The following is a 16,003-nucleotide window of genomic DNA, read 5'->3' on the forward strand; positions in this document are numbered from 1 at the left end:
AGTCCTCCTTGTCTCCTCTCCACTCTTCTGGTTTCTCTGCCCCTCTTGCGAGCATGGTTTAAATTGAGGGGCATGCTTCGGTGAACCCAAGGATGGGTCCTGCTATTTTAAACCTTTCCGCTCAGGATTATGAGAAGAGGTTTAGGATTTACCCTCTTGTGAAACAACGGGCTCTGTCTTCTGAATACGGCAGGTTTAAAGTCAGGGAGCCATGATAATATAGCTTATGTTGACCTCATCAGTCAAATAGTTTAATGAATTGGTGGTGCTTTAGCTGCAATAGTTTAGCAGATAGGGGCACATTTGCCATTTTTAATCAGTGCCCCCTATGCTCCTGCTAATCTTTGAATGTAACTAAATGCATTGTTGTATTCTAAAAGTACTAAGAATGCTCTTTCAAATTGCACACACTCCATCTACCTCAAATAGCCAGTTACTACAGTAGAAGCCTCTGAATTAACTCGCTAGCCCTCTTCATATTTTTACAACTGGAAATCTTTCACGGAGGGTGTGCCTGAAGTTATTCCAGGAAGACAGAAGAAAATGCCATGGACTCCAATGAAGATTCATTGTAAAAGATACCATGCATTTGTCCTTTCTCCCCATGAGACTATCCTGCATGTGAAGGATTAAAGAAATAATACATAACCTTGCTAACAGCCATACCCCTTCCCGCTCCTGATTAATTAATCCCAAGGATTCTTGGGGCAATCATAATTCTTGTACGTAATACATCCAGAGATTAGGAGCTTCTGTGGGGGAAGTGGAATTGGAGTAATTGAGTGACATTTTCATATCCAGAAGTGTGCAATAATTAAAATTGGCACGCCTTCAAGGTAGCTTTCTCTCTAGCAGAAGAGTGTGCTTGCTTTGAATAATCACCTAAAGGTGTCAGAGCTAGTGTTTCTGATTAACGTGAACACACATGGATCGTGACTTAGACATTTATTTTATTTATTTTTAAATGGAAGTCATGAACATTTTTTTGGCACTTGTTTCTCAATTGTCCAGCACTACGGACTTGATGTTTGTGCCATTCAAGTGTCTTGAGAATTGTTTGCAACAGAGTGATGGCTTTGCTCATGATTTACCAAGCTTTGACCTTTGTCTGAAATTGCACATCAACTTGATTTTCCTGCTCCTAATAAGCTTTGAACATCTTCAAACTGAAAGTTTAATTCTGCCAGTTTTTCCTAGCAGGCAGTTAGGAGAAGGCCTGGCATAGTAATGCACCGTGGAACGGGGATCTTGCCTCGAACGAAGACAGAGGTGACTGCAAAGGCAGGGCAGTAGTGTTTCCAGCTGTGGACATGCCAGAGTGGAGCCAAGCGAGCTAGCCAGTGTGACCAGTGCTGGACTTGGCAGAGCTTTGTAAGAACTCGCATTGCAAACCCACGCCCCGTGTCACAGGCAGAAACTCCAGTGGCTTTAAACGCCCACCCTGGTGAAGAGGAGTGAGTTTGAAGTTCCAGGCACCAGTTGAAGATTTAGTGCTGCAAACGGTGGCTTCTTTTTAATAGTATTAGTCTTCATGACAGGTGCAGGAAGGGAGAAGCGGTGGTGGCTGTAGTTTGCCTGCTTTGGCCCGTGCTGTTCTTCTTCCTCCTGATACCCCCCTTGCATCATCATGCGGACTGTGGGCAATTCCTGCACTTTTTGCGGGTTGAGTTTCTGTTCTGGGCTGTGGGATTTAGTTTGCAGGGGGAGCTTTTCAGCCAGTCACTGTCCTGTGGCACTGATTACTTTGATCTTTTCCTCCTTTCTCTCTCTCTCCCCTTTTCTTCCAGGGGCAGTCACGTGCCCCACCCCTATACCCACAGCACACACGTACACAGGCCAAGCTTTGAATCGTTTTATTGAAGTGGCAGCTCGAAAGTGCTCAATGTTACTCAGGAGCTTCTTGATTAATAATACATTAGTTACAACCCCCCTCCCCACCCCCAAAGATAAATAAATAAAAGCATAAAAATAGAAAAGAAAAAATTTTTTAAAGATGGAAATATTAATTGGTTGTTCCAACATTCATGGTTCTTGCCACTGCCTGTCTTTGCATCTGGATATGTATTTTTTGACATATTTATAGCCATAGGATGGATAAATGTGTATCTTTTTCATTCGTGTTATATTTTTAAAAATTATTTTATTGAGGGCTCATACAATTCTTATCACAGTCCATATATACATCCATTGAGTCAGGCACATTTGTACATTTTTTGCCCTCATCAATCTCAAAACATTTATCTTCTACTTTAGCCCTTAATATCATTTGCTCTGCAACCACGAGGCGTTGAAGGGATCAGGTATAAGGCATCATCAGAACAAAAAATCTTACCATAGTGAATGATGGGGGGAGTGCGGAGTGGAGATCCAAAGCCCATTAGTAGGCCACTGGAGATTCCCTTGCAGAGGGGTCTCGGGGAGGAGATGAGCCAGTCAGGGTGCAATGTAGCAATGATGAGAAGTACAACTTTCCTCTAGTTCCTAAATGTTTCCTCCCCACTCCCACTACCATGACTCGAATTCTACCTTGCAAGTCTGGCTAGACCAGAGGATGTACACTGGGTACAGATAGGAACTGGAAATCCAGGGAATCCAGGGCCGATGAGCCCTACAGGACCAGCGGCGTGAGTGGTGAAACAGGGAGGGTAGAGGGAGAGTGGGTAGGAAAGAGGGAACCGATTACAAGGAACTATATGTGACCTCCTCCCTGGGGGACTGCAACCGAAAAGTGGGTGAAGGGAGACGTCGGACAGGGCAAGATATGACAAAATACCAATTTATAAACTATCAAGGGCTCATGAGGGAGGGGGGAGTGGGGAGGGAGGGGAAAAATGAGGACCTAATGTCGGGTGTTTAAGTGGAGAGAAAATGTTTTGAGAATGATGTACAAATGCACTTTACACAATTGATGTGTGTATGGATTGCGATAACAGTTGTATGAGCCCCTAATAAAATATATCATTTGCTCATTTTCCCCCTCCCTCCCCCCCTCCCTCATGAACCCTTCATAATTCATAAATTATTATAGTTTTGTCTTAAGTTACACTACCCGATGTCTCCCTCCACCCTCTTCTCTGCTGTCTATCCCCCAGGGAGGAGGCTATACTTAGATTCTTGTAATCAGTTCCCCCCTTCTACCCCAAATTCCCTTCACCCTCCAGGCCTCGTCCCTCTCACCACTGGATTTTTAATGTTATTAATTAAACTCATTTTATAGTAAATGGCCACATGGTATCTTATGAACATAACCATTTCCTTGTAGTTAGACATCCTGTCTTCCCATTTGGGACCTATAGCAGACATCTTTGTGCTTGCCACTTTTGCGCAGAGGCAAGAATTAACTTTTAATCTGAAAAGAAGTAGACGCAGGTCAAAGAAGGTGGACATTTTTCTGCCTAGGCAAATATTGTCAAATTGCTTTCCATAAGAGTTGGACTAATTTATAAGATTCTCCTCACTCCAGGGTGTGATGTATTTATTTTTTGTTTTTGCTATCTTTAGAAACTGCCATTAAAAGAATATACATTTTCAAAATTATTTCATATAATATGTCCCTCATTAAAATATGTGCATATCTTATATTAGGTCATTATAATTATGCATCCTTTGAGTTTCTGAGTCCATTATAAAAATTGATGACCAAATCGTTCCCTCGGAACCATATGATCCTCAAGTGAACCATGAGCATCAAAATAGGTTGCATTTAATGTTTTCATTGGAATTTTACGTTTGTTTGCTGCTAATAATAAACCTCATGCTGTTTCCATACAGGAAATGAGTGTTAAGTCCATTTTTACAAGGGAAAATTTCTCAATAGTGCCTTTTGCATTTAACTTTATATGTTTTGTTTGACACTGATGGTAGAACTGGTAGGAAAAGAAAGGATTTTTACTTCCTTTCCTGTATGAAATTTCTATGTAAAATTAAGGCAGAAATTTAATTAATAGTTGTCAACTGGAATGTGTATCAGAATGACTTAGGTCCTACCCCAAGAGTTCCAGTAGGTCTAGGGGAATGAATGAATGAATGAATGAATGAATGAATGAATACAAAAACCAACTCATGGACATCAAGTCAATTCCAACTAACAGCAGCTCTGTAAGACAGGGTAGAATGGCCTCTATGGGTTTCTGAGATGGTAACTCTTTAAATGAGCCCAAAGCCTCATCTTTTTCCTGCCGAGCGGCTAGTGATTTCAAACCGCTATTCTTGCACTATGCGCGCAGTTCAGGGTAGGGCAGAAAATGTCCCTAACAGCTGCTTTGTGCCAGAAGAGACTGCAACTTGTTCTTAGTGGTAGAGTAGCTTAAGGCAAATGGAAGACATGAGCCAAACAGCCAAACCGAAAATTTCAAGTGTCAGCTGGATAAGACGATGCAAAATATTATAACGAAATGAGCAAAGACTTAGAAAAGCAGAAAGGGAGAACATGCTCATCATATCTTAAACGGAAAGAACTCGAACAAATTCAAACTTGCAAACATTCCAGACTTACACAAATTCAAGCTTACAACATTCTATGGACAAAATATGGAACGCTGCGGAAGTATCGAAAGAAGGTGGAAGGAATACGCAAAATCCCTCTACCAAAAAGAGCGCTGAACATTCAACCTTTTCAAGAGGTTCAGTGAGCAAGAGCCAGTGTGCTGAAGGAAGACGTTCAAGCTGCGCTGAAAGCATTGGCCCGAAACCAGGCTCCAGGCAGTGGAAAAGGAAGCTTCCAGAGCCAGTCCACCCCGCCGTGCATCGAGGGCTCAGCATCAGAACGGTTGCGAGGATGGCGCAGGATCAGGCAGTGCGCTTCGCTCTGTTGTCGCGGGGAATTGGAACCGAATTGACGGCACCTCACAACACCAATGCCCCAGGTGATAATGATGCCTCTGGGTCAAGGACCACATCTTGCCAGGTGGCGCTGAAATGGAACGTTACATCACTGTTTGGGCGAGGAAATAAAGAACGCGGCTGGAGTCCGCCCAAGCAGGGAGCCCACCTTTTTGTACCCTGAAGCTTCCATGAAACATCCTTTTCTAAGCGTAAGAGGGTCTTATTTCTCGTTTTTGCACTAGACTTATCTCATTGGACATGGGTGATGGCTACCAGTGTGCTTGCATCTTTCAGTCCCTTTCTGCGCCTCTTATGATCTGCCTTTACCCTGCTCGTTTTGTGAGGGACGCCAGTGCAGTGTTGCATGTGTCAAAAATGATTGGTACCTCAGAGGAAGTCTTCTGGCCGACCTAAACCCATCATGCAGGGGGACTTGAAAACACTGGCGGTTACCATCAGCTTGTGTTTTGGTGCACCCACTTTGGGAAAACCTCTTCTAATGTATCCTTGAGCTTGCCAGGGCACTGCATGTTCCTCTGTTCCTTAGTGCGCGGTGGACTTGTGTGTATGGAAACCATGACAACCCTTATTTTCCTCATAAACTTAATGTACAGCATGCTTCACAATTTCAGTTTACTACTGTAGTGCGTATTAAGGTTGAAAAGGGGGAATAGCTGTGCTAGAGAAAAATGTTTTCTTCCATATTCATTAGTTATATATTTTTAATGCTGCAGCACATGCCCACTTATAAGTGACTTGAAGCACACATACGGAGGCAGGACAGAACAGAAGGGCATTTTCAATGCTTCCCAGAATTTCCTACCCCAAATATAGACATCTAGGCTACACTTATTAGCTAGACCTTTTGGGGGAATCTTATCTCCCCAGGAAGAAGGTTTTCTGGAAGCTCCGTGTCTCCCACGAGTCACTGGCACACAGAGCCCTTCCAGACTTCTTTCCCATGTCTAAATGCCACCTCTGCCCTTCTCTGCTTAAAGTTTTAAAATCTTTGCATCGCATAGCTCTTCCACCTAAATTCACGTTTAAGGAAAATGATTGTTGTGACCGAAAATAATGGAAAGCTGGTATCAAGTTGTATCGAATGAAGGTAACTGTTCACCTAAATATGCGGATAATACGATGCAAACAATTTTGGCCAGAAGACATGTCACAGTATCTCACATGCCACCCCCGAGGAAACAGCGTGCTAACCTGCAGTCTTCACCGTCCTTGCAGAAAGGCAGTACGAGCCTCTTTCTCTCCATGGTTTTAGGTCTAGTGTTCCAGTCGCTGAAGACATTAACTGTCAATAGAGCTCTATCCCCACCTTGGCTGATTGGGAAGAATGGTAGAATATAAACAGGATGGAATTCTGATTCTTAGTTTTTCTTTTAATTAGTTGTCAACTTTTCCTTGATCAACCTCAAGTTCTTCTTCTGACCAATCTATCTAAACACATCCAGAGGACTGCCTGTGCTCTCTCTGCCTGCAATTGAGAACCCCCCAGGCTTTGTAAACCCAATGTTTTTTCTCCTTATTTACTTGGCAGGAAAGCTGACTTCCGTGAACGTACTGGATAGTCAAACCTCACCTCAAGTGACACGAGTCTTTATAATCAGTGGTCTTGCATTTAGTGCAAGTGTTCGCATTTGTGACTGAAATATGCTTGATTCTGGGGTGCTTCTCACCCACTGAGAAATAAAGATTAGGCATTGATGATATCTGGTATTTCAAGCAGAAAGAAGGAGGAGCTAGGGGAAATTACGGAGAGTCTGCAAGTAGTTTTGTGTGGCTGACTCCTCCAGGAGGAGATAACGAGAACTGAGTGCAATGTGGTTGAGAGTTTGACCCCACGGGCAGTGGGGCAACCTTGGGATGCAAGTAGAGGGATGGCAGAGTGAACTTTTCCCTTCACCTGCTCACCAAATGGTCAGCGTTTGAACCCAGGCATTGCTCCAGAGGTCAAGGATGTGACCGTCTGCTCCTGGAAGATCAATCGCTTTGGAAATCCCGTGGGGCAGTTCTTCCCTGCCCTATAAGGTTGCTAGGAGTCAAAAGCAACTCATTCGCAGTGGGTTTTGTTGCAATTCTCTTGCTGGTCTCTCTAGTGGCCATAGTGTAAGGTGACCAGATTTTAACATTGGTAAAGTGGGACAAAAGCGGGACACCATTGATAAAACTCATATCCTGGCGAAATAACCATGTGGCAGCCGAAAACCGTATACCCTAACTTATCGTGCATTCTTTCCAAAAATCGGGACTTTTTAAAAATGATGCAGGACACGGGAAAAATTGTTAAAAATCAGAACTGTTCCACCAAGAGCGGGACCTCTGGTCACCTTACCATAGTGGCAGAGAGGGCTACCACAGAAGACATGAAGCAGAGAGATCAAGTTATGGCTGTCTAGGAGTAATATAAAGCCTCTATTCCATGAAGATCCGAGAAAATCAGGAGGAAGCCTTGTTCTCAAAGACTTGTATTTTAAGACGATAACGCTGGCACGTAATATTTTTTTTGAAGCACTGTCTAGGGTCTGGGGAACGGTCAATGATGCATGCCTTCTAGTTGTGATATGTACTCCAAAAGTATTAGAAAACTGAGGCAGGATAATTCCTTGGTTTGCTCAGAGCCAGGTAGCAAATGCATGGTAGAGCTTTGGGTTGGTAAAGATTTGGACCCCAGAGAAGAGAAGGTGGTCATGTGGACGAGGAAAGAACAAACAAACTATAATCCAAACTGAACACACGTACCAACAGTTGTGGTGGTGTTCGTTGTGAACAATGTATCTCATTTATTTGTGACCCCATTTGAGTCACACCGGCCTCCTTACTCAGGAGAGCCAGCTTGGCTCAATTTGTTCTTTCCTTGGCCACTATTAGGAGCTGCTCCTGCCCTGCCTTCTTGTATCATTTGTTCTTTGTACCACTCTCTTGGCAGTTGGAGGCCTTTGTATTTTTAGTTACTTTTCCTGAATACCTGCTGACCTCTTTACTGGCCCGTGACTCGGCAGCTGCACATTGGGTGCTGCCTCAAAAGAATTAAGAGTTCACTTTTTTTCTTTTTAATAGCCTTCATTCTTCTTCTTTTAAAAAAATGTCCTTTTTGCCTGGCCACCCTGATTGTTACCATATATACGCGAGTATGAACCGACCCGAATATCATCGGAGGCACCTAGTTTTACTACAAATACTGCATTATGGTGCCCGGCTATCAAAAGATATAGCGTCTGGGGTCTTAAAAGCTTGAAGGTAAACAAGCGGCCATCTAGCTCAGAAGCAACAAAGCCCACATAGAACAACATATCAGCCGGTGTGATCACGAGGTGTCGAACGGATCACTGAAGACAAATGGGTGCATAAGCAAATGTGGCGAAGAAAGCTGATGGTGCCCGACTATCAAAAAGTATAGCGTCTGGGGTCTTAAAGGCTTGAAGGTAACCAAGCGGCCATCAAGCTCAGAAGCAACAAAGCCCACATGGAAGAAGCACCCAGCTTATGCAACCACGAGGTGTTGAAGGGATCAGGTATAAGGCATCATCAGAACAAAAAATCTTACCTTAGTGAATGATGGGGGGAATGCAGAGTGGAGACCCAAAGCCCATTAGTAAGCCACTGGAGATTCCCTTGCAGAGGGGTCTCTGGGAGGAGATGAGCCAGTCAGGGTGCGATGTAACAACAATGAAAAATACAACTTTCCTCTAGTTCCTAAATATTTCCTCCCTGCTCCCACTACCATGACTCAAGTTCGACCTTGCAAGTCTGGCTAGACCAGAGGATGTACACTGGTGCAGATAGGAACTGGAAATACAGGGAATCCAGGGCCGATGAGCCCTACAGGACCAGTGGTGTGAGTGGCGAAACAGGGAGGGTAGAGGGAGAGTGGGTAGGAAAGAGGGAACCGATTACGAGGAACTATATGTGACTTCCTCCCTGGGGGACGGACAATAGAAAAGTGGGTGAAGGGAGACGTCAGACAGGGCAAGATATGACAAAATAACAATTTATAAACTATCAAGGGCTCATGAGGGAGAGGGGAGCAGGGAGGGAGGGGAAAAATAAGGACCTAATGCCAGGGATTTAAGTGGAGAGGAAATGTTTTGAGAATGATGAGGGCAATGACTGTACAAATGCGCTTTACACAAATGATGTATGTATGGATTGTGATAAGAGTTGTGTGAGCCCCTAATAAAATGATGAAAAAAAAACCCATTAAAAATGTACTGAAAAACTAGGCTTACCCACAAGTATATATGGTCCTTTCTCTCTGGCAGAAGTGAAGCATGCAGGCAGGTAACTTCCTACCTCGATGATATGTCGCTTTATAGTCAGCTTTCAACTCTCCCTTGTCTCCTACTTGTCTTTCTCATGTCACCCCCCACCATTGCACTGTTTCAGCCATAGAAAACTGCTCTCCCTTCTTGCCAACATATCAGGATCTTTTATCACTCCTTATCTTGTCTCCTTACTGTTCTCTCTCCCTGGATGCGCTGTTTCCTGAGTCTTAGCTTCCCCCGTAGTAAAATCCAGGAGCCCTGGTGGCACAGTGGTTACGTGTTGGGCTGCAATCTGCAGGGTCCACAGTTGAAAACCACCAGCCACTCCATGGGAGAAAGAAGGGCAGTTACAGTCTTGGAAACCCACAAGGGCACTTCTAACCTATCCTATAGGCTCCCTATGACCTATGGCATTTGTGCCAGAAGCACGCTGTGAGTCAGCATCGACTCGATGGCAGTGAGTTTGGTTTGGTTTTAGTAAAACCCCTGGGTGATACAGGTGGCTAACATGCTTGGCTGCGATTCAAATCACTAAAAGTTCTATCTGCCTAGAGACACTTGGAAGAAAGCCCTGGCGATCGATTTCCCAAACAACCGGCCATTGAAAACCCTTGGAGCACAACCCAACTCTGACACGTGGGGGGCTGTCATGAGTTAGAGCCAACACAACAGCAACTGGTTCGGTTTTCATTTTTGTCTTTTCTAGAAAATGTCCCACTCTTCTAGATCAACACCCCCCCAAACTCACTGCCATCCCCCGTGTCCTCTGGAAGCTTTCTTAGGTTCCCACAGCACCCACTTTATAGATGGCACGTAGGTGGATTCTAATCCGTAGCTGACCCTTGGACAGAGAACGGCCTCACAGTGCTTGCACTGCTGTGATCTTTGTCACTTCTTTCTCCTGCACAGCCACAGCTACTTCCGTTTGACCACTTGTCACCAGAGCCCCTATGCAAACATCGAACTTAGCATTTCTTTCTTTTTTTCCCTTTAATCATTTTATTGGAGGCTTGTACAACTCTTATCACAATCCATACATCCATCCATTGTGTCAAGCACATTTGTACATTTGTTGCCTTCATCATTCTCAAAACATTTGCTTTCTACTTGAGCCCTTGGTATCAGCTCCTCATTTTTTTTCTCTCCCTCCCCACTCCCCCTTCCCTCATGAACCCTTGATAATTTAGAAATTATTATTTGATCCTATCTTCACTGTCTGACATCTCTCTTCACCCACTTTTCTGCTGTCCGTCCCCCACGGAGGAGATTATATGTAGATCCTTGTAATCGGTTCCCCCTTTCTATCTCACCCTCCCTCTACGCTCCCAGTATCGCCACTCTCACCACTGGTCCTGAGGGATCATCTGTCCTAGAACTTGTGTTTTTCTTTTTAAGTTAGTAGCAAGTAGTGGGATGAAAAGAAAAATTTCAAGATTAAAGAACGATATATTTCAGTTAAGAAACCAGACTTGGCTTCCGTATCCCTTGCTTCGTCTGGAGCGTGAGTTAGTTGAAAAGCAGGATGATGACTTGCACTTTTGTGCACCCCAGCAATGCAAACATGGTGCACACAGAGCAGGGGGCTTCACCAACGTTGTGGAAACATAGAATTAAAAGGTAAAGGAAGCTCCCCACCAGCTTGTTGGAGCTCTTCAGAGCAGGCGTGTCCTAGTTGCAGTCATTGTTTTCCTTGTCCAGGGGCACCGCAAGTGACCTGGAGAGTTTAATCCCAGGTTGACGTTATTGTGGGGAAGCACGGCCAGCGTCCGATGGAAGTAGCCACCCACTGGCCGATGACTGAAGGCGGAGAGCGTGACTAAGTCGCAGGCATAATCGATGAAATGGTCCTCCCTTTCAAACTGGACTCCTTTTGTTGGCACATGGTGGCTTTTTATGAGATTAAAATGTGGAAAAAAGGGACACAGGAGGAAATTGCAGTTTTGTATGGTCGAGGTCATTGTTGGGTGTCACTAATTCTCCTGTTTAAAAAAACCAGCTATGCTCCCCCCACACCCTCTGTCACATGTATAGCAGTGTCCCACTCTGCATTATTCACAGTCACAGAAAACTTTCTGCCTGACTTCTGGTAGTTTTTTGGCTCAGCACTTAAAAGCAGGCAATTAAATGCGTTCCTTCTTAGAAATATCGAAGTGATAGAGAGGGGGCCATCTCTTTACCTCTTTCCCATAAAGTCGCGTGGCCCTTGAAGAAAGCACAGGCTGTTTTTCCAGGTCCACTTGGTTGCTATTGTCAGGTACCGTCAAGTCGCTTTGCTTCGTGGAGCCCCTGTGCACACAGAAGGAAACACTGTCCACGCCGCGCCATCCCCACCAGTGCTCCTCTGTTTGAGTCCGCCATTGCAGCCTCTGCGTCCATCCATCTTGTTGAGGGGCTTCCTCTTTTTTTTACTGCGCTTCTACTTTACCAAGCACGGAGTCTTTCTTTAGGGCCTGGTCTCTCCTCACAGCATGGCCAAAGTATGTGAGATGAAGGCTTCCGATGCTTGCTTCAAGAAGGCACTCTGGCTGTACTTCCTCCAAGACAGAGCTGTCTGTTCTCTTAGCAGTCCGTGGTACTGTCAAAAGTTCTTCGCCACCACCATGATTAAAATGCACCAGTGCTTCAGTCTTCCTTATCCAGTGTCCACCATGCATATGAAGTGATTGAACATACCAGGATTTGTGCCAGATGCACCCTCGTCCTCACAGGGATCTTCTGGCTTTTCGTGTGCAGCATGTTGCTGGATCTGTTGACTGCTGCTTCCATGAGCATTGATGGCAGATCCCAGCAAGATGAACTCCTTGACAACTTCAGTCTGTCCTCCGTCTTCAGGAGGTTGTGTATCCGTGTAATTGTGAGGGTTTCGAAGGCCGCCGTCTTGGATCTTCTTCAGCAAGTGCTTCAAGGCCTCACTTTCAGCAAGCAAGGTTGTGTCAGCTGCACATTGTCGTTTGCTAATAAGCCTTCCTCCAATATGATGCCCAATTCTTCTTAATATAATCCATCTTCTCTGATTATTTGCTCAGCATACAGATTGAATAAATCCATATACAATTGTATTTTTTGTGGTGTCTCTTAGGACTGCGGAAGGATTTTTTTTTTTTTTTAATGCTTCCTAGGTTCTACCCAGGAAGGGAAGGCGGGTTCTCTGAGTTGAGGGCCCCAATGTCTCTTTAGGAAGCAGCAGTTGGTATCCCATAGAAGTTCGGTAGGATCGGCCAGGAAGAAGTTTTTTAATTGACTCCCTTGACGGATACATATTCCGAATGCAGTTAGCAATGTCTACAAGTGTTAGGACTTAAGAAAGCGTGTCGTCCAGAATTTTCTTTTCTATAACCAGACTACTTTCCAGTTTAAAATAAACTCTTAGTATGAGTCTGTAAAATGTTTCTGCAGTGTTCATCGTATGCTGTTTATATCTAATCTTTTACGTAAACACTTTGTGTTGATACTAGGATTTATATGAATGGATTGGCTTTCATACTGTCTATGACAAATAAGATATTGAAACTTTTTAGGTGGTTGGGAAGAAGTAGAAAATCTAAGTTACCATGTTCCCCACAGTCTCCTCTCCTCCAACAAGCTGTCCTATATTAGGGAATAGAAGATAGTTACATGGGGGAAGAAAAGAGAGCAGTAAACCAAGTTATCTACTGACTTTATTGTTGGAGCCGGGCGAGAGGAGGAAAATCATGAATTTTCTTGGTTTCATCTCTGTATGGAGAAGAATCAGTTTTCTAATTTCAGACGATGTTATTTTGAGCTTCTCTATGTGTAAAATGTAAGCCACTGAATTAATTGTACTGGGTAAGGGCTTAGTATTACAAACCATACAGGCACAGAAGCTGAACTTAGCCACCGACCTTTTTTAATTTCCTTTGGGATAAAATACGAGTTCATTTCTCTTACCTATTCTTCCTCACTTCCCATCAGTTAGTCTTCTTTATGTTTATTTCATGCCTTCAATCTGGGAATAAATCATAGAGCCTGAAGATAGACAACAGCAGTGATTGAATGAGGAATCTTTTACTTTACATTGTTTATGCCTTTCCCTGTGGGATGGATTATTCTCTAGCAATGATTCCCTTCATAATTGACAGAATTGCTTTGATGGTGGTAGTGGTGGTGGTAAATTTGTACTTCTTTGAGGACAGCTTTCTATTTGTTGTTTTTTGAAATCATTAGGTCCATGTTTACTCTTTTTGTGTCTTGCTCCTTTTTTATCAGTATTGACGAATCTCCTATGTCTTCTCAGGAATTAAATAGATCTACTTACATAGTTTCCATAATGTTGTTCATAGTTGTGGTTCCATGATAAATATCCACGTGTTTTCTATGGACAGTTGTTCTCCCAATTCTCTGCACCGACTTCGGCTTGAAGTGTGAGGACCATGGTCAGTATTTTACCCTGCCACATTGTAACCTGGGAGACGCAGTGACAAGGCTTTGGGAAGACTTGGTGCTCCTGCTAAACCAACACCATTCTTGTCGTTCTGTGCAGGCATCGTGGAAGATTACAAGCCACCCTTCTACGATGTTGTGCCCAATGACCCAAGCTTTGAGGACATGAGGAAGGTAGTCTGTGTGGATCAACAGAGGCCAAACATACCTAACAGATGGTTTTCAGACCCGGTAAGAGTGCCAGCTTCTTCATTTAAACACTGTCCTCAGCGATGGACTTTCACCTGGAATGTCTCATCATGCTTTCGGCAAAGTCTCACACTTAATCGATAGGCGCAGAAAGTGGTTTCACTTTGGAAAGCTCTGTATTGGATAGATGATGGTTCTAATGCTAATGAACGACAATCGCCACAAGAATTTCTGTGACTGGTTAGCCTTCTGTAGAGTTGTCCATTGAGAGACTTCGTTGTTATTGCTACTAGCTGTGGACTGCAGTTTTCATGTCTGAGCCAAGAGCTTTTAGGTAGGTCCCTTTAAGCCCCTTTCTGCTCTGCATATCCGAAATTTCCAACACTGGCTGCTGCTTAACACGGAATGCTCTGTGTTGCACTTCTTAAGGAGTAGCAGCTCCAAGATATGGAGAAATAACTCTGTTGCAACTTTCAGCATTAGCTCTGGGTTAGGATTATCACTAGTAGCCCCCATGAAACCATCAAGGGGCCTAGCACGGCTATGTAATTTACCTGATAAAAGTTGGTGGGTGGCATTAGGAGGCCTCAGGTCAGAGTGTATGAAACACAAAAGTACATAGTTTCGTTAGCATTAGTCAAGGCTTTAATTATTTATTTGGAAAAGACAGCGGTTGCCTGAACTTGGCAAGGCCTACAGAATTTCTGCACGTTCACTAGAAAGCGGACGGGTCACGGTGGTGCCTGTGCTTTCTCTCCGCAGACGCTAACGTCTCTGGCCAAGCTGATGAAGGAATGCTGGTATCAAAACCCATCCGCAAGACTCACAGCCCTGCGCATCAAAAAGACTTTGACCAAAATTGATAATTCCCTCGACAAATTGAAAACTGACTGTTGACATTTTTCATGGTCTCCGGAAGGAGGATTCGATGACGTTTTTGCTGTTGACCAGCTGGGACCTAATGCTGGCCTGACTGGCTGTCGGAACCGAATCCATCTGTCTCCCTCCCAGGGGGCTGCCCTGACCAGGCAGGCGTCGTTTTACCCAGCCATGTGTTTGTTGAGGAGACCCCCAAACCACCCGGACCTCACTCAATGACTGTGAACTGGGCATTTCACAGACTGTTCCCACTGCAGAGCCTCCTGGTGGACAGACACTGTTGCGAAGGTCGGGAACTGGAGGAACACGGAGGAGGAATCCCACAGGATGAGCTCTGGGCATGAAAAGACAGCGGCTTTGCTTCTCCTTCACAGGTCTCCTGGACACTCCCCACGGGACACCGAGGAGGTGATGAATCTGTACTCAGCAATATTGCCTGTGCTTCTCTTCTTTATTGCACTAGGGATTCTTTGCATTCCTGACTTGCACTGTTACTCTTTCTTTTAAAGACCCAACCTGCTCCAACATTGGCTGTGTCCTCCTCCATTGGTCTGTCTTTGGATCATAGGAATTCAATTTGGCAAACACAAAACATAATGTCAGACTTTGCTGCATTTTACACATGTGCTGATGTTTACAATGATGCTGAACGTTAGGAATTGTTTATACACAACTTTGCAAATTATTTATTACTCGTGCACGTCGCACGTTTTTACAAAACAGCTTCGTGCATATGTTAAAGCTTATTTTTATGTGGTCTTATGATTTTATTACCAAAATGTTTTTAACACTATACTCGGAAATGGACGTTTTCTTTTATTATCAGTTAAATTCACATTTTAAGTGCTTCACATTTGTATGTGCGTAGACTGTAACTTTTTTTTCAGTTCATTTGCAGAATGTATTTAGCCATTATCCATGTGACACCACCGAATATATTACTGATTTAGAAACAAAGATTTCAGTAGCGTTTTAGTCCTGAACGCTGTGGGGAAAATGCATCTTCTTCAGAATTATCCATTATATGCATTTAAACTCTGCCAGAAAAAAATAACTATTTTGTTTTAATCTACTTTTTGTATTTAGTAGTTATTTGTATAAATTAAATAAAATGTTTTCAAGTCAAACAGTGGAAATTATGTTCTAAATACAAAGAAGAACTGTGTCTCACAGCTTTTAGGGAACAGAACAACAAAATTAATTCAGAAATTGAATCAGCTTTTCCAGCCAACTAAGGAGTCTGACAGGACCATTAGGATGTCCTCCAGCCTGACTGTGGTTTCAGAAAATCCGAGGTTTTAGCCTAATTTTTTTTTAATGTGTTACTGCTTTCCTTAGTTTCCTCAACTTTGAAATGACCGATCCTGCTCACAAGGGTTATTGAACTATAATTGAGAGGGAAGATGTAAAAGCATTTTGATTAGTATAATAAGTAT

General features: G+C 43.7%; 1 protein-coding gene across 1 annotated transcript in view; it reads left to right on the forward strand.

The window, feature by feature from the left end:
- The window catches only part of ACVR1 (activin A receptor type 1), a 34,792-nt gene extending 19,098 nt beyond the window's left edge, over positions 1–15,694 (forward strand). Inside the window, exons 7-8 of the mRNA XM_045298134.1 lie at positions 13,600–13,730; positions 14,451–15,694. Of these exons, the coding sequence (XP_045154069.1) occupies positions 13,600–13,730; positions 14,451–14,585 (266 nt within the window). The 3' untranslated portion in view covers positions 14,586–15,694. The remainder of the gene's footprint in view (positions 1–13,599; positions 13,731–14,450) is intronic.
- Positions 15,695–16,003: the final 309 nt, after the last annotated feature.

The sequence above is a fragment of the Echinops telfairi genome, unplaced genomic scaffold, assembly GCF_000313985.2.
Source record: "Echinops telfairi isolate 266 unplaced genomic scaffold, ASM31398v2 ScPeMD7_4;HRSCAF=17, whole genome shotgun sequence".
In the NCBI taxonomy this organism is placed as follows: Eukaryota; Metazoa; Chordata; class Mammalia; order Afrosoricida; family Tenrecidae; genus Echinops; species Echinops telfairi.